This window comes from Centrocercus urophasianus, unplaced genomic scaffold (assembly GCF_019232065.1).
Source record: "Centrocercus urophasianus isolate 14NV4802_14NV808 unplaced genomic scaffold, USGS_Curo_1.0 seq_19, whole genome shotgun sequence".
NCBI lineage: Eukaryota > Metazoa > Chordata > Aves > Galliformes > Phasianidae > Centrocercus > Centrocercus urophasianus.
The window spans coordinates 19443728-19464298 of record NW_024884744.1 but is presented as its reverse complement, the minus strand read 5'-3'; the positions used below and the strand labels follow the sequence as shown (position 1 = coordinate 19464298).

Sequence of the window (20571 nt, the reverse complement as noted above, 5' to 3'; positions counted from 1 at the left end):
TGATCCCCGGGTTCTGTGGCGATTGGTGGCTGTGAGTTACTGCCTTCTCTCTCTCAGTAAGGCTTAACCAGTGTGAGTGAGTCACAGCACACGTGGACTGCTTGATCTCACACAGCCTTGTGCAAGGCAAGGACCAGCCGTTCAGATGCAGGGATGTTCAATTCTTTTATCGAGATGCTTGTCCTCACAATGTGCTTTTTAGAGAAGCTCTTGCTGCTTTGAGAAGGGTGTATTTTAAAAAGCAAACGGTTATTGCCTGCCAAAAACAGGATCCTGATTTACAAAGTGAATACTTCTGATCACCTCCAAGTTGTATGTTCTTCCAGGGTCTAACCACAGGCTCCCTCAGCTCTAGTTGAAGATCCCACTGCTACCATCAGTGCTTTGTTACTACCCCCTGGCTGCATCCTGCTGGCTCTGGTTAGGCTGAGGGCTCCACATCCACATCAGTTCTCAGCTGTCCTGCAGGCTGCCCTGCTCCCTGTTCCAGCAGGGAGGCCAGGAGCAGGTAACTGCAGCTGTTCTTGCCAGGCAAGTGAGTACATTCCTCTGGCTTACTGCTTTTGAAGAGGTAACTGGGCAAATAGTCCCTTCAGTTCTTGTGGGAGAAATATCTCTTGTAAAGCATTTGTGTAGGGAGGGAAAGGACTTCTCACTGCAAATGGTTACGCAGTAAAGTCTAAGGAAGCACTAAGCAACATGATGGGAAGTATTCTGCTTGGAGATGTGTAACCTCAACTGAGCAGAGGTGGATACCTGTTCTTTCTTGCTCAGCCAGCCTAGGTACTACTGCTGGTTATTTGGGCGGCTTCCCTGTCCTGCAGTGCTCATCAAAAGTAGATGATGGTGAAATCATAGTGTAGGATGGCTTTTCCAGAAAGCGTTGTGACAGCCTGCATGCTCTGAGGAGAGGGAAGCAACAGCTGCTGACCCAGCAGCCTTGCCCAGTTCTCTTTTCTCTCCGAGACAGGTTTGATGCTTGCAAAGCCTTGCTGCCCACCCTAGACCAGATGCTACACTTTTGAGACTGTACACAGGAGATTTTTTGCTTGGTATGTGGGTCCTTAGCAACCATGTGGCCCCACAGGGCATTTGTTCCTGATGCTCTTGGCCAGGAGAGAGCAGCTGCTGCCTTATTTCTCACTACAGCCAGTTAAACTGCTTGCACAGTGTCCCCTCCTCACCAAGGAAAGGCAAGGGTGAAAGTGTTCCCAAACAGCAGCTTCTCCTCCATGGAAACTTCTCTGGAAAGGTTGTGTGGGCTGGCTTTTTTTTCCCTCCACGAAGAGTTTGTTATTCTAAAATACTTATCTGTATCTAAACATATTTTTGAGAGACAGGCAGTAGAGGGGAGAGGGAACTGCCGTCCTGAAGGCGCCCAGGTTTGCAGCGTTCCTGGAATCCAGCTGTGTGAACTTAGCTGGGGACCTCTGGTGTGGGGCTGGACAGGAAAGGAAGGTGAAGTGGCAGTTCCTTACTGTTGTTCTTTTAAGTGATGTTTTTAGGTGGTGTTTGGATAGCAGCCGCTCTGCTCCAATGCCACAGAGCTGAGCTGCTCACTCAGTCTTGCAAGGCTTACTCAGACCAATGCTTGTCCCACCCAGGGACGGCCCAGCTGTGGCTGGCAGGGAGGTGCAGTAACTGCCCAACAGCTTCTGTTTGCCCAGCTGCCACATCGCTGTGCTCCGTGTTGACTGTGGCCAGAGCCCAGCTTTTGCCTCTTATTTCCTCCAGCTGTGCCAGGCACACTGACCTGGGAGGCGTTAGGAAAGAGAAGAGGGCAGTGATAGGAGCTGGGCATCCTCTCTGTGGGAGGGATGTGTCAGCTCTGCCTCTTCTGCCTAAGTATTTCCAAGGATCTGCCTGCTCACCCCTGGCAGCAGGAGGCTGACAGGCAGAGGAGCCTCCTAGAGAAGGCAAATGCAGAAGTAAAAGGCATAATCATGGCAGGGTGGTGGATGAAGATCTCAGTGCTTCCAAAGATCCCCAACTCACCAGGAGTCAAAAACACAACCGAAGAAGAAGTCCCTGTCTCTAGGAGGACTGTGCCTTATTTCTCTGAATGCAGCAAGCATGCTCAGCCTGCTGCAGCAGCAGAGTTAAAATGGATGTCTGGAAACTGGAAATTCCACGGAGGAAAGCATCTGGGGCTGTCACAACGTGTGTGTGGCCTTTGAGGACAGTTCAGAGGAACGAGGCTGTTTAGTCCTGAGCAGCACTGATGATAGCAGCGTAGGCACTGAGTGCATAGAGTGTTTATTGTAAGGATAAACTCTTCTCGTCCTGGTGATGAGCAAAAAAAATGTGGCAGTTTGAGCTGAGGGAGACCTCAATCTGGTACCAGAAGGATGGAGGAACACCCTGTGTGTGGGGAGCAGGAGTGATGCTGTGGTGTGACCCCCAGAGGTGCTGTACAGCTCTCACTCCCACCCAGCACCTCCACCTTCAGGGTGAGTGCTGATACTATGATCCCCAGTTCCTGGGGCAGCTCCTGGTGGCAGGCAGCCCCTTGTCCACAGGGTGGGGGACAGACAGGACACAGAGCCACCAGCTGGGATGTGGGGCTGATGCCAAAATGCCATTCCTCCCCAAAGGATGAGTGTGTCTTTGCAAGGCTATGTGTGCACACCCATGGGATGCATGTGTAGGTGAAGGGGAAACCCAGTCCTAGCCCGAGGGCATCACCTTACCCACTGCAACAACACACAGCGTTAGAGGCTGGGCTTCTTATCTCAGCTGGCAGCAATAGCAGTATGAGTGATGGAAAGTATTTGGCATGCAGAGAGAAAGGCCTGGTTTGCTCTTGAGATGCTGCAGGGGGGGTTGGTGAAAGCCTCCAGGGGAGTGCAGGGTGGATAAAGTCAGGAAGAAAGGGAAAGAGCCCTGTGGGTGACAGGATACAGCTGAGGATTGGCACTTGTTCTGAGGGCGAGCACAGGGCTTGAAGGACTGGACGTGGCCGTGGCTGCTGGATGATGGTAAACACTTAAGCAACAACTGGGGCCTCCCTATGTGTGAGCTGGGCTGCTGGCTGGGCCCTGTGTGCCGCTGGTGATGGTGACCCTATGATGAAGCAGTTTGAGGGTGGGCAGAAGAATTTGAGGCTGGGAGGGGTGCAGTTGTACGCCATAGCCCTTCCCTTTGTGTCATGCGTTGTTTGATATTGGTCACCATCAGGGAAATGACCCAGGGTGGCTTTGGGTGCGGTGCCCAGGGAAGGCTGTAGGGCCTGGGGACTCGAGGGCACCAGCTGTTGCCCTTTTCTCTGAGCTGGCAGAGCAGCCACATCCTGGAGCACTGCCAGAGCCTACAGACAGGGAAAAAGGCTTTTCCAGAGCTGTTATGAGCAAAGACGGCCCCAGCTGTCTAAAAGCTGATGCATTCCAGAAGCAAAACAAGCCCTGTCTTTCCAGACCCCCGCAGTTTCCCAAGTCCTTAGGCTGCCACCCACCAGAGCCACCAGCTCGCTTTCTGATGTCCTGCGAGTTGCAAAACCTCTTGGAACCACGATGTGAAATCTGCCCTGCAACTCTGCGTGCGCGTGATGGAGACACAGTGCTGCTGCCCTGTGCCACAAACAAACCCCTCTGCTTTCTCCCCTCTTTTTCCCCCCCCAATACATACAGCACATCTGGCCTCCCATCAGCTGAGTGCTGATGTTTGCCTCAATTGATGCTCTGGATCCCAGGACGCTTGGCTGCTGCTTCACTCTGCTGTTGCAGCCCCCTGAAGGGTGGGGGGCTGCGTGATGGAGGGCGGCCAGGGCTGCCTGGCAGCTCCAGCAGATGAGCTGTAGCCTCTTGAGAGACCTTTGTCCCCTGTTGTGGACATTGCTATGTCATCTCCCATCCCGCTTCTGTTCCTGCTTTCCCCTCCTTGCTGCCAAAGGGTAAGAATTTTGTGTTTGTGACCCCGTCTGTGCTTTCTGTGGGCCTGCCTTGCACTGGTGTCAGCATCCGCTCTTTTTTTCCCCATTCCTTCACCCAGCTTTTGGGGATCCCACGCCCATACGTGACGGCGATGAGCCCTTTAATCTGCCCAGGAGGAACCGTCTATAGTCAGCCTCAGTGTGCCATAGGGAGGTGAAGGAGAAAATAAATGACACCAATTGACCTCAGGGAGAAAATTGCAGCCAAGCTGAGCACAAGCAAAGCGGCATGCAGTTGGGGCGAGATCAGGCAGCACGAGCCCTGCAGCCTCTCCCAAGGCTGTGCAAGCTCACTGTATGCTGTGTAACCCCCCTGCTATGCAAGAAAGTGTGACACAAGTCTGGGGGCAGAAGGGCTTTATTGCACCAGGCCCTAAAGCAGGGCTGTTCAACATGGAGATGGACGGCCACCGACGGGTCCTTTCCCAGATGTGACATCTGTCCTCCAGGCATCCATCCCCTTTCACCCCAGAGTGGCGATGAATCACGGTCTGAATACCAACCTTCTTCACCCTTTTTGGCTTTCTTCTGACTTTCACCCCTCTCTGCATTTCGTGCATCCAGGCCAAGCGTGGTTCCACGCCTCGGTGCGCTGTGAGCCCCATCCCTGGGGCAGGGGAACCGTCCCAGCTGGGATCCCCATGGGGTGATGCAGGGTTGGTCCCCTGTGCCCGCAGAGTGACCCAGGACAGCCATGGCTTTGCTAGCAGCTCCCTCCTGTGCACAAGAAGATGCCCACAGCCATACCCACCACCGCGGAGACCCCCAGGATCAGACCCAGCACGAGCGGGGCGTGCGAGCGGCCTCTCTGCTTCCCTGCAAGGAGCGACAATGGTAAGTCACCCCAACTCCCAAGGGATGAGAGCCAGGAGCAGGGGGACCCCCAGCACCCCGCCGTGCCTGGCACACACCTGTGTAAGGGCTCTGAGCCCGCAGGATGTCCACGCAGGTGGTGTTGAGGAAGTGCTGTAGGTTATGCGTGGTCTCAGAGTATTTCATCAGCTCCTGCCGGGCAAAAGTGGCCACCGGGTCCCTGCGTGGCCAGCGGAGCTCCCAGGTGGCGGTGGGGACGTGGAAGGTGAGGAAGGCTGTTCCATTGAGGGACACCTCGTAGAAGCTGTGGGCCGTGCCGTTGGGGAAGAGGCAGCAGCCCAGGCGGCAGTGCAGGATCTGGGTGTCTGTGGGACGGAGGGCATCAGGTTCCAGCTGTCCTTTGCTGCTGTAGAGCTATAGTGTGTGCACGGCCCTGGCTTGTGGGCTTGCACTCGTGAGCTCCCTGCAGCTTCTTATTTGGAAATCGCCCTGTGCACAGTGAGCTCCTGGTGGCTCTCACAGGGGATGTGCTATAGGGCACGGACGTGGGGACGTGGATAGCACTGGAGACCCAGGTGCAGGAATGAATGGGGGCAAAATGGGCTCTAGGAAGGAACACGAGTACAGGGGCTGTAGGGAGAGAGATGTCAAAGCACAGCCACAGCAGCGTCCCTGTGCATGGATACAACCTCCTCCCCCTCAGCATCCCGCTTCCAAGCAGTGACCTCAGGGCAAGCCCTCTGCCCAAGGACTGCCCACAGCTCCGGGGCTGCGTCCCCGTCCCCGAGCAGCCATCCCCAGCCGCGCAGCACCACGTGCCCCCTCGCCCCGGCAGCACTCACAGTTGAGGGGCCTCTCCTTGCTGAAGACCTGCACTATGCCGCTGAAGTAGCTCAGGTAGTTGGTCACCATGTCCCGCTGCTGTGCCCAAGCTGCGGGCGGCACCAGGGGCAGCACCTGAGTGACGTTGTGATCCTCCAGGATGTGGCTGAGCCGCCCGTCCAGCGTGGCGTTGCCCCAAAAGACGGAGCTGCCCTTGGACACCTGCGTCCACTGCAGCATGGTGAAGGCGAGCGGGGCTGCTGGGAGGCACGGATGTCACGCCAGACCTGATCCTCACCCTCCAGCCCCGCAGTGGCCCGAGCATCCCACGCCGCCCCACGGCCCCGCACGTCCCCGCAGCCCCTTACCGTCGCTCCCGGCCCCGCAGCCCAGAGCCCCGCAGAGCAGCAGCAACTTCAGCATGGCGGGACGGGGACGGATGGGCTGCGGTGGCCCCGCGGCCGCAGTTAAGCGGTGCCGGGGAGGTGGGGCCGGGAAGGAGGAGGAGGAGGAGGACGCCGGGAGTCCGGCCAGGTCTCTCCCATTTCCTTCACCCACGACGCCCGCACCCTTTCGCTGCCGGACGTGGCCGTGTCAGAGTAAAGGGAACACGGTGGGCCCCGTGGCACGCAGCAGTGTGACAGCCCAGCGCATGGGCAGCGATAGCGCTTCGTTAATTAGTTTAGAGGCAATTATCGTGTGTGAGCATCGCAAAAGCATCGCACGCGGGTCCGCCTGTCCGTCCCCGCCAGGCAGAGCGGCGCGGCACAGCGCGGGGGGGCGGAGCCTCTGCTGGGCGCGGCACCACCTGGTAGGCGTGGCCACGGATAGGGGGCGTGGCCTCGGGAGGGGCGTGGCCAGCGGGCGCGCGGGGCGGGACGCCGGTGCCGGGCAGCGCAGCGATGGCGGCGGCGGAGCTGGAGCGGCTGCGGATGGCGGGGGCCGGCATGGCCATCGCTGTGCTTACCAGCGGCGGCGACGCGCAAGGTGAGGCCCCGCGGAGCGGCAGAAGGCGGCGGGCGTCACCACCCGGCTCTCCTGCCGGGCGGCGAGGGTGCGGCGGGTCCGGAGTCCTCGCTGCCGCGGGGGCCTGTGGAGACGTGCTGCAGGGACGCGGGGACGTCTGGACGCGGGGCGTAGGGCGCGGGAAAATAATGGGAGTGTGGGGACGCGGGACATCGGGATGGGCGCCCGGTGGGAGCGGTGGGTCCCCTCCTGATGCGGCGATATCCCCGCGGTGCCACGTGTCCCCTCCGCAGGCATGAACGCCGCTGTGCGCGCCGTCACCCGCATGGGCATCTACGTGGGAGCCAAGGTCTTCCTCATCTACGAGGTCTGCCCGCCCCGCGCCCCCGCCAGCCGCCCTGCCCCCGCGCGTGGCACGCAGGGATGTCACCTCCGTGTCCCCGCAGGGCTACGAGGGGCTGGTGGAAGGCGGTGACAACATCAAGCAGGCCACCTGGCTGAGCGTCTCCAACATCATCCAGCTGGTGAGCATCGCCAGGCCCCACCTGGGACACCCCGCGTGCCAAAGCGCCGTGCCACGTCCCCCCGATTGTCCCCTGTGCAGGGTGGTACGGTCATCGGCAGCGCCCGCTGCAAAGCCTTCACCACGAGGCAGGGCCGCCTGCGCGCCGCCCGCAACCTGGTGGAGCACGGCATCACCAACCTCTGCGTCATCGGCGGCGACGGCAGCCTGACGGGTGCCGACATCTTCCGCGCCGAGTGGGCCGGGCTGCTGGATGAGCTGCTGCGCGACGGTGAGTGATGTGGGATGGGTAGCAATGAGCCAAAGCCGGAGCTCAACCCAAAGCGTGGGGCGTCGGGCGCAGGGCTGATCAGCGAGGAGGTGGCGAAGGCCAACGGGCGGCTCAACGTGGTGGGCTTGGTGGGCTCCATCGACAACGACTTCTGCGGCACCGACATGACCATCGGCACCGACTCGGCACTGCATCGCATCATGGAGGTGATCGACGCCATCACCACCACGGCGCAGAGGTGAGACTGCTGGCCTCAGCGCCTGCACAGCCCCCACTCTCCTCATCCTCCTTCTTCTAATCCTCCTCACCTTCATCCCTTGGTTATCATGGAATCATTAAGGTTGGAAATGGCCTCTAAGTTCATCAAGTCCAACTTCCATCCCACCCACCCCACCGTGCCCACTCATAGGCCCATTAAGGTTGTAAATGACCTCTAAGGTTACCCAACCGTTGACTCGTCCCCGCCGTGCCCACTCACTGTGTCCCTAAACTGTGTTCTTGCAGCCACCAGAGGACGTTCGTGCTGGAGGTGATGGGCCGCCACTGCGGGTGAGGACACCAGGTGGAGTGGGGGCTTTCTGAGACATTTCAGGCCCTTGGGGACACTGGGGTGCCACCATCGCTCCCTGCAGGTACCTGGCGCTGGTGTCTGGGCTGGCCTCGGGGGCCGACTGGCTCTTCATCCCCGAATCCCCCCCAGAGGATGGCTGGGAGGACATGATGTGTGAGCGGCTTGGGGAGGTGAGGGGCCCGTCCCTACCATGGGGACGCAAGGAGGATGCTTGTGGCCGGGATGCGCTCAGCTGGCAGAAATTTTGGCTAAGCTGCCGTGCCCTTTGCTCCCCCAGACCCGCAGCCGAGGCTCACGGCTCAACATCATCATCATCGCGGAGGGGGCCATCGACCGCAACGGCAAGCCCATCTCCTCCAACTACGTCAAAGACGTAAGGCTCACCCCACTGCCAGCTCCCATAGCCAGGCCCTGCCTGCTCTGACAGCCTCTCCGCCCTACAGCTGGTGGTGCAGCGCCTGGGCTTTGACACACGTGTCACTGTGCTGGGCCACGTGCAGCGCGGCGGGACGCCCTCCGCCTTCGACCGTGTGCTGGTGGGTGCCCGGGGCTGCGGGATGAGAACAGAAGGTAAGAGAAGGACTTTGTCATCACCCAAGGGGTGCCTCTGACTCGCTACAGAGCAGCAAGATGGGGATGGAGGCGGTGATGGCGCTGCTGGAGGCCACCCCGGACACCCCCGCCTGCGTGGTCAGCCTGTCAGGGAACCAGTCGGTGCGGCTGCCGCTGATGGAGTGCGTCCAGGTGGTGAGTGCACAGTGGCACTGGGGGGTGCAGAGCCAGTGGTGGCATCTCTGTGGGGCTGGTGGCAGCTCCATGGGGCTGGTGGCACCTCTGTTGAGTGGGTGTTAGGGCATCCCACTGCTGTCACCCCACGTGCGGGTGTCGCAGTGCTGCATCTCTCCCCCAAGACGAAGGACGTGCAGAAGGCCATGGATGAGAAGAGGTTTGATGAGGCAATCCAGCTCCGTGGGAGGTGAGCCACCATGGGGTGACTGGGGAGGCCTGCTGGAACAGAGGTTCTCCTCTAGAGCTGCTGCTGTCCTTGCAGGAGCTTTGAGAACAACTGGAACATCTATAAACTGTTGGCACACCAGAAGCCAGCGCAGGAGAAGGTAAGTCAGGGTGCCACGCTGTCCTTTCCATCATCCCCTCGATTCTAAGGAGGATGGTGCTGTTCCCCTCCTGGCGGCCGTGCCACCGTCCAACCACACGGCTGCTGTCCCTGCAGAGCCCCTTCAGCCTGGCCATCCTGAACGTGGGGGCCCCTGCTGCCGGCATGAACGCGGCCGTGCGCTCAGCTGTGCGCATCAGCATCTGCCGTGGCCACACCGTCTATGCGGTGAGCGATGGCTTCGAAGGCTTGGCCAAGGGACAGGTGAGCGTGCGGGCACCAAAAGCCCCACGGGGCTCTGATTGGGGTGGGCAGGTTGTCCCCTGCTCCAGAATTGAGCGCTGCTTCCTGCAGATCCGCGAGGTGGGCTGGCACGACGTGGCAGGCTGGCTGGGACGTGGCGGGTCCATGCTAGGCACCAAGCGGTGAGTGGCCCGTGGCTGTGCCACAAGGGACACTGCTGTACATGGGCTTCTCAGGGGTCTCAGCGCAGGGTCTTTCCCCCTTGCAGGACTCTGCCCAAGACTTGCATGGAAAAGATCGTGGAGAACGTGCGGAAATTCAACATCCAAGCTCTGCTGGTCATCGGTGGCTTTGAGGTACGGGGAAACACTGAATGTAGAAGCGCCCTTTGGCATCACCGCATCTCCCACACCTGATGGGCCCATCCTGGCCCCGGGTGGTGGGGTGAGGTGGGAGCCTGCTGACGGCCATGCCCACGGCAGGCATATGAGGGGGTGCTGCAGCTGGTTGAAGCCCGTGGGCAGTATGAGGAGCTCTGCATCATCATGTGTGTCATCCCCGCCACCATCAGCAACAACGTGCCCGGCACCGACTTCAGCCTGGGCTCGGACACAGCCGTCAACGCAGCCATGGAGGTGAGGGGCAGGCGGTGAGGTGGGAGCACTGCGCTGTATGAATGCGGCCCTGTGACTGGCGTTGTCCCTTTACAGAGCTGTGACCGCATCAAGCAGTCGGCGTCGGGCACCAAGCGCCGCGTCTTCATCGTGGAGACCATGGGAGGTTACTGTGGGTATCTGTCCACCGTCACCGGCATCGCCGTGGGTGCCGATGCTGCCTATGTGTATGAAGACCCTTTCACCATCCATGACCTGAAGGTGAGCGGCCCTCGGTACCCCAGCAGCACCGTTTTGGTGGGGAAAAAAGGTGGGCAATGGAACAGGGGAGAGCTGTGGATGAGATCTGGTGGGGTTGGGGAAACATGGGGTGGATGCAGAACGCAGGGGACGTGCTGGGGTTCGTCCTGCAGGCCAACGTGGAGCACCTGACGGACAAAATGAAGACAGACATCCAGAGAGGGCTGGTGCTGCGGTGAGTCCTTACTCATAGAATCATTGAGGTTGGAAAAGACCTCTGAGATCCCCAGGGCCAACCCCAGCCCACCATGCCAAGTGACCACGTCCTTCAGTGCCACATCTCCGTGGCTCTGGAACACCTCCAGGGATGATGACCCCCACCTCCCTGTGCAGCTGTGCAGTGCCTCACTGCTCACCCCATCCCTTCTCTCTGCTCCCCCAGCAACGAGAAGTGCCACGAGCACTACACCACGGAGTTCCTCTACAACCTCTACTCCTCTGAGGGCAAGGGCATCTTTGACTGCAGGATCAATGTCCTGGGCCACCTGCAGCAGGTACAGGGTTGGGAAGGCCACCAGCACCGGGCCTTGGCCCACAGGGACATGACCTCAGCTTTTCTCTGTCCCTAGGGTGGAGCCCCGACCCCCTTTGATCGCAACTATGGGACCAAGCTGGGCGTGAAGGCCGTGCTGTGGATGTCAGAGAAGCTGCAGGAGGCGTACCGCAAGGGTGGGCCCGGGGCTGGGGGCGCTGGTCGCAGCACGGCCGCTGTGCCTGCTGCCAGCTGATGACAGTGTGTCCCCTGCAGGGCGTGTGTTTGCCAACTCGGCTGATTCCGCCTGTGTCATCGGGCTGAGGAAGAAGGTGGTGGCCTTCAGCCCTGTGACGGAGCTCAAGAAAGTCACTGATTTTGAGTAAGTGCCCATCTGCTGTCCACGGCTCCCCCAGGCTTTCCAAAACTCAGGGGCGAGGGCCGCTGTGCCCAGGGCCGCTGGAGAGCTGTGTCCCACTTTGCAGGCACCGGCTGCCCCAGGAGCAGTGGTGGCTGAACCTGCGACTGATGCTGAAGATGCTGGCCAACTACCAGATCAGCCTGACCGAGTACATCTCGGGGAAGATGGAGCACGTCACCCGGCGCACGCTCAGCATCGAGAAGGGCTTCTAGTGGCCATCCCTGATGCGTCCTCCCCAGACCCTGCCTGAAATTGCTGCTCCTCGGGGCCGGTCACTGTGCAGATGTGGGGATGGGGGGCTTCCCTGTGCTTGGCTGCGCAGCCCGGCCCCGAAATCATCCTCTTCTAGTTTATTATTTAATGATGGGGTACTCCTGATTCCTTATGTCATGGCTTGATAGCCCAAACCAATCGCTGCTTTTAGCCGACGACCCCGCGCGGGAGGGGAGCGGAGGAAGATGGGGTGCAGTGCCACAATAGGCACAGGGCACCGGTCCTGGCAGTCCCCCTGTCCCCGGCCACCCTGCATGACGCTTGGCTGTCGCGACCACCGCCACGTGGCCCTTGGTGCCACCGGCAGGGCCGTGCCCGTCGTCTCACCGCCGCTCCATGACCCCACCGTGTCTCACCATCGCGGCGTCGCTTGTGTCTTAGAGATAAAACCTGCTGGAGCCAACGCTGCGTCAGCGCGTGCTCATTGCGGTGCCACGGGGAGGACTGGAGGCCGTGTCCCCACGGGGTGTGCACTGAGATGGGGGGACCGTCCTGTGCTGTTCCAGGGAGGGGGTGTGAGAAAGCTGAGCCGCAGACAGCTTGCCAGAGCCCAACTCATAGCTGGGACGTTTCCTTCTCTGTGCAGCCCCAAGCTGGGGTCCTGGGAGAAAAGGACCACAGGCAGCCTCCCATGCGTGACTCCTTCCAGAATGCACAAAGTCCGTGTCCCTCTGCGAGGAGACCTCTCAACCCTGGAGGAAAACTGCATCTCCTAGGGTTTGGTTCCCACCTTCAAGGGAAGTTCAAAGCGGATGGGTCATGGTGATGCACGTGGTTTTCACGCAGTTTCTCAGGGCAGCTGCCAAGCTCCTTGGCCCTGGCTCACGGTTCTGGGACTTGGCTGTGCTCAGATGATGCCAGACAATTCATTTCCCAGGACTCCTTCCTCCCAGAGCCAGACTGACGAACATCAGCATCATGGGGACGTGTCACAGTCGTAGGGTTTGGACAGAGCTGGGTTTTTTTTCCATTGAGTTGGCCCCAGTGTGGAGGCCCCTTTGATTTTAAGGGCAACAGTGCTATTCCCCTACTAGCTGCAGCACTTATTTTAGGCTCTGGACAGAGATAGCGACCACATAATCCCTGCCAGAGCTGAGTGCAGAGAAACAGCAGAACTTGATGAAGGAAACAGCAGCTTTTCCCTGGTGATGCCTGCCCTGGGGACCCCAGGCACAGGTCACACCACTCTTCCTGGCAATGGGGGGGGTGGGAAGTGGGTTCCTCCGCTGCCCCATGCTGATTCTGGGGAGCCCATCCCACTCCTCAACCCCAGAAACTCGGTGCCCAGCCACAGACACCATGTCCACATGGACACCGAGCATCGCACAGGGGAAGGAAGGCCAATGACAAAGATGCTGTGAGGTGGCAGAGGGGGCACTTGGCACCAGCAGCAGCAGCAGCAGCAGCAGCCAAGAATGACAAGCACGGCACGTAGGCGGAGAGCTCTGGCGGGGATTAACAGCCTGACTGCTGTGAGCTGAGAAAAAAGGAGCTGCGCCAGAGCGGCCCCAGGCCACACTCAGCACTCCGGCAGCCACCGCCAGCCCTGTGAGGAGCCATGATGCTTGCTCCAGACACTCCCCTCCCAGCAAAATGGGGGGCTCCAGGCCGTGGGGTGCCTGCCAACACTCTCCAGCAGCTGTTCCCACGATCCCCAGTGCAGAAAGGTGCAAATTCTGCCACCAAGCAGCTGTTGAGGCAGCCTTAACCTCTGCACAAGGGCAGGATGCAAACAAGATGCCGGGTAAGTCTCTGGGGCCTCAGCTGTCAGGGCAAGACCAGTATATTATAAATCACACTGACCAGTTCAGCGCAGCTGGGCTTAACACAGGAGGCAAGAACTAGGTCATCTCAACTGCAGTCCTCACCCAGAGGGACACGCTGTGCCCCCTCATCCCAAGGCCACATTGCTGTGCTTGTGTGCAGAGGGCTGCCCATGCCCCCAAGGAGCATTCCCATCAGCACAACCCACTGCAGGGCCTTGGGTGCCCACACACACACAGGGAGCAGAGCCACAACCACCCCGGGCCCTGCAGAGAATCACACCGAGGGCTGTGCCCCCCTTTGCAGGCTTTGCATCTCTGCACCAATCCCTACTCACAGTGCCTTTGCTCCCTGCAGCTCAGCTGCAGACAGGCTGCTGCAGAGAGCTGCCTCAGTAACAAAGCACCTTTGCAAAGCAGGGAGGTGCAGCAGTTCTGGTCATGAGCAGCACAGCAGTCAGATGAAGCATTTCACAGTCAGTGAAGCAGGATGGAGCAGGGGCCAACAGCTGCCCTCCGGCTTCACAGGGCTCACAATGGGAGCTGTGACCCAGAAGTAACACAGCAATGCCCAGAGTCAGTTGTTCTCACCACGGTTGCTGAGCCCCAGGCACAACTCATAGGTCCTACAGCGAAAATGGCTTTTATTTGCTATGACACAACGTTTCAAATGGTATTTAACAGCTTGGTAAAATTTTTCTGAATTCAGCTTTTTCAGTTAAGCACCACCCTTGATTCCTGTGCATTTGAACAGTAATGCTTGGCTCATTTTCTCCCTAAATGCACAGGGATATTTTGCTCCAAGGTTAAAATTTCCTTAGGCTGCTCTAATGCCTGCGAGGGCATGCAGGGGCGAAACTACAGCTGAGCATTCAGGATTTGCTGTTTCACCCAGGCTGAATCAAGGTCTCCTTTGGGCTACCTGACCACCAAGTCAGATGCTGCTTGTATTAAAATGGCCAAAAGAAACCAGGAGTTCAAGATAAATTAAGAATTTGACATTGACCTTCACCATCTGTACCGGAGAGTTCTTGAAAATCCTTTAGGCAGCGTCTTTCCAAGATTCAAACAAAACTTTGTGAGAGAAGCTGCCTTCAGAGCCTGCTCTGCGCAGACCCAGAATGACAACTGGCCAAGCGCTCGGCCAACATGGAGCAGTGGGACTTCTGGCTGCTGTCAGGCTTTGCCAACCCCTTCATTTGCAGAGCACAGCAGCACCTCTGCCCGCAGCCCTGCTAGCTTTTTCTTGTTGATCCCGCTGTGGCTCCCATCGAATGACCCCAGTGACAGGACACGCACACAGCAGCAGAGCCTGCCACGCCAGCAGGAAAGCTCCCGAGAGGCAGATCCCGCCAACGTGATGCACGCAGCCAGGGGCAATGTCAGGAGAGCTAAAGGGGCACTTTCACTCAGCCAGCATCGCCCCATCCGCAGGGGAAGTGCGGCGGAACGTGCTGAGCCAGGCATGTATGGGCAGAGTGGTGCTGCTGGGCTGGGGCCGAGCTGCCCGCCTCACCGAATGCCCCAGGGAGGACACGGCACACACCCTCACTCCTCCTGCAGCTCCCTCTTCCGAAAGGCCTGCAGTCTCCTCCCCACTGTCTCCTGGACGACCTCCAGACCCTCTGCGTCCAGTTCCTTCGTGAGTAGCAGGATGGCACTCAGCACGTTGTTCTGCCAGGATGAGACAGACGCTGCTTTATACAAGCACGTTAACGCCGGCCCAGAGAAGGGGAGCACTCGGTTTTCGAGTTGCTGCTCCTTCTAGGGACTTCATCACCTGCACCTACAGGGACAAACCAACCCCCCTGAGGCCCTGAGGGGCAGAGGCTGCCTTGGAGGAGACTAACTGGAATGCAGGACAAACTCGTCCACCCAGTCCTGCATAGAGTGCCCGCACACCTCTGGCTCCTGCAGGGAAAAGGGCGCTCAACTGAGCAGCTGTCCTTCCATCGTGTGACTGCATGAAGGGTGAGGAAAGGACCTGCCCCCACTCTGATCTGAGCAACAGCAAGATAACAGTGAAAACAGGAGCTGGACAGAACCTTTGAAGGTCCCCAGCTCAGCCTCCCACCAAAGTAGGACTGCTGCCAACACCAGAACGTGGCTCTGTCAAACCATGCCATGAAAAACTCCAGAGGGAGATTCCACAACCTCTCTAGACACCTTTTAGGGGAAAACTTTTTTCCTAATGTCCAACTTGAAGCTCCACAGCTGCAGCCTGTGGCCACATCCCCTTAATTTTTATTTTGCCAGAAAAAAAAATAAAAAGAGGAAAAAAGCCAGGGCCTGCGGTAGTGCTCTTGGTACTGTAAAGGAAGCTTAAAGCATGAATGAACAAGAGAATGCAGACAACAAATTTTGGAATGAGGCAGAACATGGCCTAGATCCTCACTCTGGCCTTCCTATGCCAATTGCAGCCATGGCACTGAGCCCAGAATACAGCAGCTCCCAGCTGCACAGCCAAGATCCACGAGGTTCATCTGGGGCGACATCACTGAGGGGGCTGAAGAAGCACCTAAGCTCTCAATTCAGCATCCTCCCGCTCACCAGCTGCATTTCAGCTGCTGCCCACCTCTGACGTGCTCTCAGCACAGTGCAGGGACACACGTGCCCATGGGCAGACAGATGGAGAGCACAAACCTCATCAGGCATTCTCTGCACGCAGGGGAAAATAAAAACACTGCACGGCATCTTGAAGATGAAAAGCAATTTGGTGTTGAAAGATACTCACTCTTGTATTTTGGCTACAGTCCGTCTCTTGAGGTGAGAAGGAGGAAAATTTATCCCTAGGAACAGGCTTCATACCAAGCTGCTCTCGGATTTTGCTGAAAAAAGGGAGAAGAGCAAACGTTACAATAACCAGATGGTAAAACCTTACTCTGCCAGGCCAAACTTCCAGTCACCAGCAGCCACCCAACAAGTATCTAGCTGGGATTCAAAGCACATCTCCACAACACCTGAGCTGCCTACAAATACAGAAGCCTGAGCAAAACCATAGTGAGAACCTCACAGAGACAGGACGTAAGCAGGCAATGCACCACGAGGAGGCTGCTCCCAGCTGTGGGACTGGGAACTGGCTGCATCACAGTGCACTCCAACACGTGCACGGTGCTGACGAGCACCAAAGCATGCTGCAGGGGAGCTAAGGAGGAGCAGGCCAGAGCTCACCCACCTCTGTCTGCACGTGCAGCTGCAAGCAAGCACCCCGCTACAGCACAGCCTGTTTGGCAGATAGAGAATCAGACCTGGCACAGCTAACTGGAACGACAGAATCTGCACCCGCTGCAGGGCTGGCCCACAGAGGATGGGACTTGGCTGGCAGGGTCCTATCATGCTACCCACAAGTCCAGCTCAGGAGCCCTAACATCTCACTTGGTCTCCTCCAAACCGAAGCTCAGCAGCTCGCTCTCAGTCTCCATTGTGGATTCGGCAGCACTGGACTCTGTGGATGCAGAGCAGCCGTTCTCCATGCTCCTCCTGGCTGGTGGGGCCGTGATTTCCTCCCCATCAACCATGGCCTGGGACAGCTCTTCCTCTGTCACGGCTGTGAAAGCAAAAACAACAGCCTGGAGCCATTTGTTTGCCACGAACTCCAGCAGCCCACAAAGACACCGCCTGTGATCAGGAATGTGCTGCTGCTGCTGCAGAGCTACGCGGGCAGAATTTTGCCCAACAATCCTGCTTTGTAGAGGCCTTTTGCTTTCATTCCCCTGCGCAAGAGAAGAGTGGCCGTCTCTTAAAAGGAGAAAGATATCAGGCGGGGATGCAAAAATGCTCTGCAGGCTCCAAAAGCCACCAAATTACTGCTAGCAGGTAGAAAAGCTCTTTCTATAACTGCAGATTCAATTACAGAATCCTTTTCTTTGCCAGAGCAAAGGAGAAAGCTCTGAAAAACCGCTAATGAACGGTACAGTCTCAGCTCTAATGAGCTTCTTTCAGCCCAGCTAGCACTAACCCTGGCACTGCAGGGCATTGGGAGCAATGGTATACAGAGGGGACTCTCAACCTCCAACAGATCCTGGCTGCCTGCACACCTACACCACGTCTCCCCATCACAAAGAACCAAGGACACCTGAACAAGAGGGACCAGCACATGAGTGGTTTCCAGTTCACCTTGCCCAGGGCTCATTTCCCTGCCAGCACCCACCTTGATTATCCAGCTTCTGCAGGCTGGGGAGGTTGCGGAGCACCGTCATCCTGTAGCGGTGGGGGTCCGAGCCACAGCAGGGGTTTTCAGACAGCCACAGGACCCTCAGCCGGGGCAGGTTTTTGAGGTAGAAGAGCTCATTCAGGCTTGCTATGTTGTTCTTCCTCAGGTAGAGCTCGCTCAGATTCTGGCACTGGTTCAGCGGCTCGAGGTCTGAGATGCCATTCAGGCTGCAGAGAGAGCACAGGCTCAGCCCACCCCTCCTCATTGTGCCCTAAGTGGTGAGCAGGGTCCCTGAAGCACGCAGCTTTTCAGCCCCTTTTTCTGCATCAGCTTCACTGAGAAGCCTCACACCGACACAGCGAGGGCGGTGTTCAGGAGCCTACGGCTTTGCACAGAACAAAAAGATGGCATTTCATCTTTGTAAACAGAGGGAGGAATTAAAAAAGCAGGCGCTGCTCTCTGCTGAAGATGACAAACAGCTTTTGCTTCCCCCAACCATGCATCACACTGACACCCTTTCCTCTAGCAGCTCAAGCTGAAGGAGAACCCACAGAAGATTCCTAAGCTGAAAAGCTCAATTTCAAAGGTAGCAGAAACTCCACATGAGATGGCAGAAATGTGGAGCTTGGAGAGATCCAAGCATTTCAACCAGCCTTCTGCAACCTGGCTTCATGTGGAGGCCCAGAAAATCCCATTTAAATCATGGAATATGACAGAAGGAGCAAAAATCCTACGACATTTTAGCCCCTCTCAGAACAAATAGCAAGGGGACAGGTGCAGAGAAGCGTGCTGAAGGATAAGCATTTCCACATCTCTGCTGCTTGAGAAAAGAGGAGAGGCTGGCAGCTTGGAGACACACTCTAAGAGGCAGCACCAAACCAAACGCCAGGACACAGCTGTGTGGAACACGTGATCTCCACTCTTTCCAAGGCCAGCAGCTTGGGATTCACCTGAATGTGATCACCTCAACGTTGGGCAGATCCCGGCATATCGATATCTATGCAGGAAGAGATAGAAACATTAAACTGCACTCCCGAGAGGAAAAAAACAAAAACAAAGCAAAACACAACAACAAAAACCAAGGCAGTTTAAGCCATGCACAAATAAGATAAAAGTAAGAGCAGGAATCCGGGTTGCTTCAATCTAACCCAAGCTTCGCACTGCCTGAGTGATTTGCTGCCAGAGCCAGCACAGAATCAGCAGAGCCTCCACCCTTTGCACCCTGCCAGCATCTCGCTGCTCTTCTTTCCAGTAGCTCTGCCGTCCTTATGCTGCTTTCCAGGAAGGATCCATCCCTCTCACCTAGGCATCCCTTTCCTGCAGTGCAGATATGCCTATGAGCCTAAATCCTGTACCGCCAGGGGAGCACAAGGCCCCAGCACCCTCCCAGTGCCAGTTCTCTCCAGGTACAGGGGATTGATGAGATAAGCAGATGGCAGCACAGTGGTACTTACATCGGTGAGGCGGCTGCCCCTGTGGGAGAAAAGGGTTGTCACTGCATTGGCCTTGGCCACAACCTCCCATATGCTATGCCCTCCCCCCAGCAGCAGGCCTGGGCCTATCCCACACACCTCTGCCTCGTCTCCACTGTCCCCTCCAGGGCTGCTGTGCACAGGCCTGTCTGGGACCTCAAGGCTGCTCAGCACTCACCAGCCTTGCCTGTCTCCAAACCCTAGGCCTGCTTATCCCTTCCCAATGCCCTGCTTGTCCATATCCCTAGGCCTGTCCTTGCCATTGCAAACCCTAGCTCTGTCCCCAAACCCTACCCCTCCCCAATGCCCTACCTGTCCCCATCCCCAGGCCTGTCCTTTCCACTGCAAGGCCCTGCCTGTCCCCACCCTTAGGCCTGTCCCTTCCATTGCAAGCCTCTGCCTGTTCCCAAACCCCAGCCCTGTCCCCAGTGCCCTGCCAGTCCCCAACCTCTAACCCTGCCTACCCCTCCCCAATGCCCTGCCTGTCCCCATCCCTAGGTCTGTCCCTTCCATTGCAAGCCTCTGCCTGTCCCCATCCCTAGCCCTGTCCCCAACCCCTAACCCTGCCTACCCCTCCCCAATGCCCTGCCTGTCCTCATCCCCAAGCCCGTCCTTTCCATTACAAGGCCCTGCCTGTCCCTTGCCCTAGTCCTGCCTATCCCTCCCCAACTCCCAGCTGGTCCCCATCCCTAGGCCTGTCCTTTCTACTGCAAGCCTCTGCCTGTCCCCAAACCCTAGCCCTGCCCCTAGCCCTGCCAGTCCCCAACCCCTAGCCCTGCCTACCCCTCCCCAATGCCCTTCCATTGCAAGGCCTTGCCTGTCCCCTGCCCTAGCCCTGCCTACTCCTCCGCAACGCCCTGCCTGCCTCCAGCCCTGTGCCCGTCCCTCCCACTTCAAGGCCCTGCCTGCCCCCATCCTCACGTACACCCATCCCACGGCAAGGCCCCTCTTGTCCCTATCCCCCGCCCTGTCCCTATCCCCACACCCCCCATCCCAGGCCCCCACCAGCAGTTCAGCCGCCGGACCCCATCGAGCGCGACGGCCTTGGCCCGGGCCAGCACGGCCGCCCGGCTCAGCCTCATGGCCGGGCCCCGCGGTCGCTAAGGGCGGGGCGGCCGCCAGCATTGGCTCCTCCCGGCCGGGGCGGAGCAGGGCAGGCCGCAGAGCTTAGGAAATGTAAAAACCGCCGAATCTGTGGAAAAATCCAGTCCCCTGAGTAACGCAGGGCGAGGGAAATGATTGCTTTGACCCCAGTGCCACTGACCGCTCTGTACCGTTACAAAGCCCTGAGGCAGAGCCCGGGAAAAGCAGCGCTGCTGTGAGGGAACCATTCGGCGGTGCTGTGCTGCCCTCGCGTGGCTATTTTGGAAGTAGACCCATTTCCACCACTGAAGCAGGGCTCTTGGGCTGATTGTTTCCTCAAAGAAAAGCCCCGGAGAGCGCAGTGATTTTTATAGCTGTTTCCACACCGCTTGGAAACGTTCACTTAAAGCGGCTGAGGTGAGCTGGGGAGCCCTAAGGCAGTGCCATCTCGGGGCTCTGGCAGCACTGCAGGTGGCGAGCACCGCTTGTCCTGGTGCGGAAACAGAGGAGCAGCGCCGGAGGCTGCGGGGGCACCGTGCCCTAAGCACGGGCAGGGATGAGATGCCCGCCATGACTCGGGGGCGGGGCTTCTCCGCAAGGCGGGAGGTGTGAGGGGCGGGGCTTCTCCTCAGGCGGGAAGAGTGAGGGTGGGGCTTCTCCTCACGGCCTCGGCGCAGGGCGGGTCTTTTCGCGGCCGTTGGGCGGGGCTCGCGCTGAAGGCGGGCGGCGGGACGGACGGGGTCCGCGGCGAGCGGCACACGTCACTTCC

At 58.4% G+C, this 20571-nt stretch overlaps 3 protein-coding genes across 5 annotated transcripts; 1 reads left to right on the top strand and 2 right to left on the bottom strand.

Moving 5' to 3' along the window:
• Positions 1–4251: 4251 nt before the first annotated feature.
• On the bottom strand, positions 4252–5986 carry PROCR (protein C receptor). Its single transcript, XM_042821070.1, has 4 exons — positions 5932–5986; positions 5584–5820; positions 4840–5106; positions 4252–4744 (listed from the first exon to the last, which is right to left on the bottom strand). Exons 1-4 carry the CDS (start codon positions 5984–5986, stop codon positions 4632–4634), a joined length of 672 nt encoding a protein of 223 aa, XP_042677004.1. The 3' UTR covers positions 4252–4631.
• On the top strand, positions 4741–11419 carry PFKL (phosphofructokinase, liver type). 2 transcript variants are annotated; one of them, XM_042821069.1, is made up of 22 exons: positions 4741–4762; positions 6823–6896; positions 6976–7053; positions 7134–7323; positions 7396–7561; positions 7828–7872; positions 7956–8064; positions 8172–8267; positions 8338–8430; positions 8516–8641; positions 8806–8870; positions 8946–9009; positions 9126–9272; positions 9363–9433; positions 9520–9607; positions 9734–9886; positions 9962–10126; positions 10279–10340; positions 10548–10659; positions 10735–10834; positions 10914–11019; positions 11123–11419. In XM_042821069.1, the coding sequence occupies exons 2-22, from the start codon at positions 6825–6827 to the stop codon at positions 11268–11270; spliced, it is 2256 nt and encodes a 751-aa protein (XP_042677003.1). In that variant the 5' UTR covers positions 4741–4762; positions 6823–6824; the 3' UTR covers positions 11271–11419. The 2 variants fall into 2 exon arrangements, with proteins under 2 accessions (XP_042677003.1, XP_042677002.1); XM_042821068.1 differs by lacking the exon at positions 4741–4762 and adding an exon at positions 6466–6550.
• Positions 11420–13721: 2302 nt separating this feature from the next.
• On the bottom strand, positions 13722–19804 carry CFAP410 (cilia and flagella associated protein 410). Of its 2 annotated transcripts, none has more exons than XM_042821175.1 (7): positions 19725–19804; positions 18702–18720; positions 18198–18244; positions 17245–17474; positions 16470–16641; positions 15829–15922; positions 13722–14768 (listed from the first exon to the last, which is right to left on the bottom strand). In XM_042821175.1, the coding sequence occupies exons 1-7, from the start codon at positions 19799–19801 to the stop codon at positions 14643–14645; spliced, it is 765 nt and encodes a 254-aa protein (XP_042677109.1). In that variant the 5' UTR covers positions 19802–19804; the 3' UTR covers positions 13722–14642. The 2 variants fall into 2 exon arrangements, with proteins under 2 accessions (XP_042677109.1, XP_042677110.1); XM_042821176.1 differs by having other exon boundaries at positions 19745–19764.
• Between the last annotated feature and the right edge of the window lie 767 nt (positions 19805–20571).

Coding starts and splice junctions, on each gene's coding strand:
- PFKL (XM_042821068.1), top strand. CDS start 6,466: ATGGCGGCGGCGGAGCTGGAGCGGCTGCGGATGGCGGGGGCCGGCATG. Junction 6,551..6,822: donor CAGCGGCGGCGACGCGCAAG/GTGAGGCCCCGC, acceptor TCCCCTCCGCAG/GCATGAACGCCGCTGTGCGC. Junction 9,887..9,961: donor CCGTCAACGCAGCCATGGAG/GTGAGGGGCAGG, acceptor GTCCCTTTACAG/AGCTGTGACCGCATCAAGCA.
- CFAP410 (XM_042821175.1), bottom strand. CDS start 19,801: ATGAGGCTGAGCCGGGCGGCCGTGCTGGCCCGGGCCAAGGCCGTCGCG. Junction 16,642..17,244: donor GCAGAAGCTGGATAATCAAG/GTGGGTGCTGGC, acceptor TTGCTTTCACAG/CCGTGACAGAGGAAGAGCTG. Junction 14,769..15,828: donor ACTGTAGCCAAAATACAAGA/GTGAGTATCTTT, acceptor TCATCCTGGCAG/AACAACGTGCTGAGTGCCAT.
- PROCR (XM_042821070.1), bottom strand. CDS start 5,986: ATGCTGAAGTTGCTGCTGCTCTGCGGGGCTCTGGGCTGCGGGGCCGGG. Junction 5,821..5,931: donor CTGCGGGGCCGGGAGCGACG/GTAAGGGGCTGC, acceptor GCCTCCCAGCAG/CCCCGCTCGCCTTCACCATG. Junction 4,745..4,839: donor GGCTCAGAGCCCTTACACAG/GTGTGTGCCAGG, acceptor CGCTCCTTGCAG/GGAAGCAGAGAGGCCGCTCG.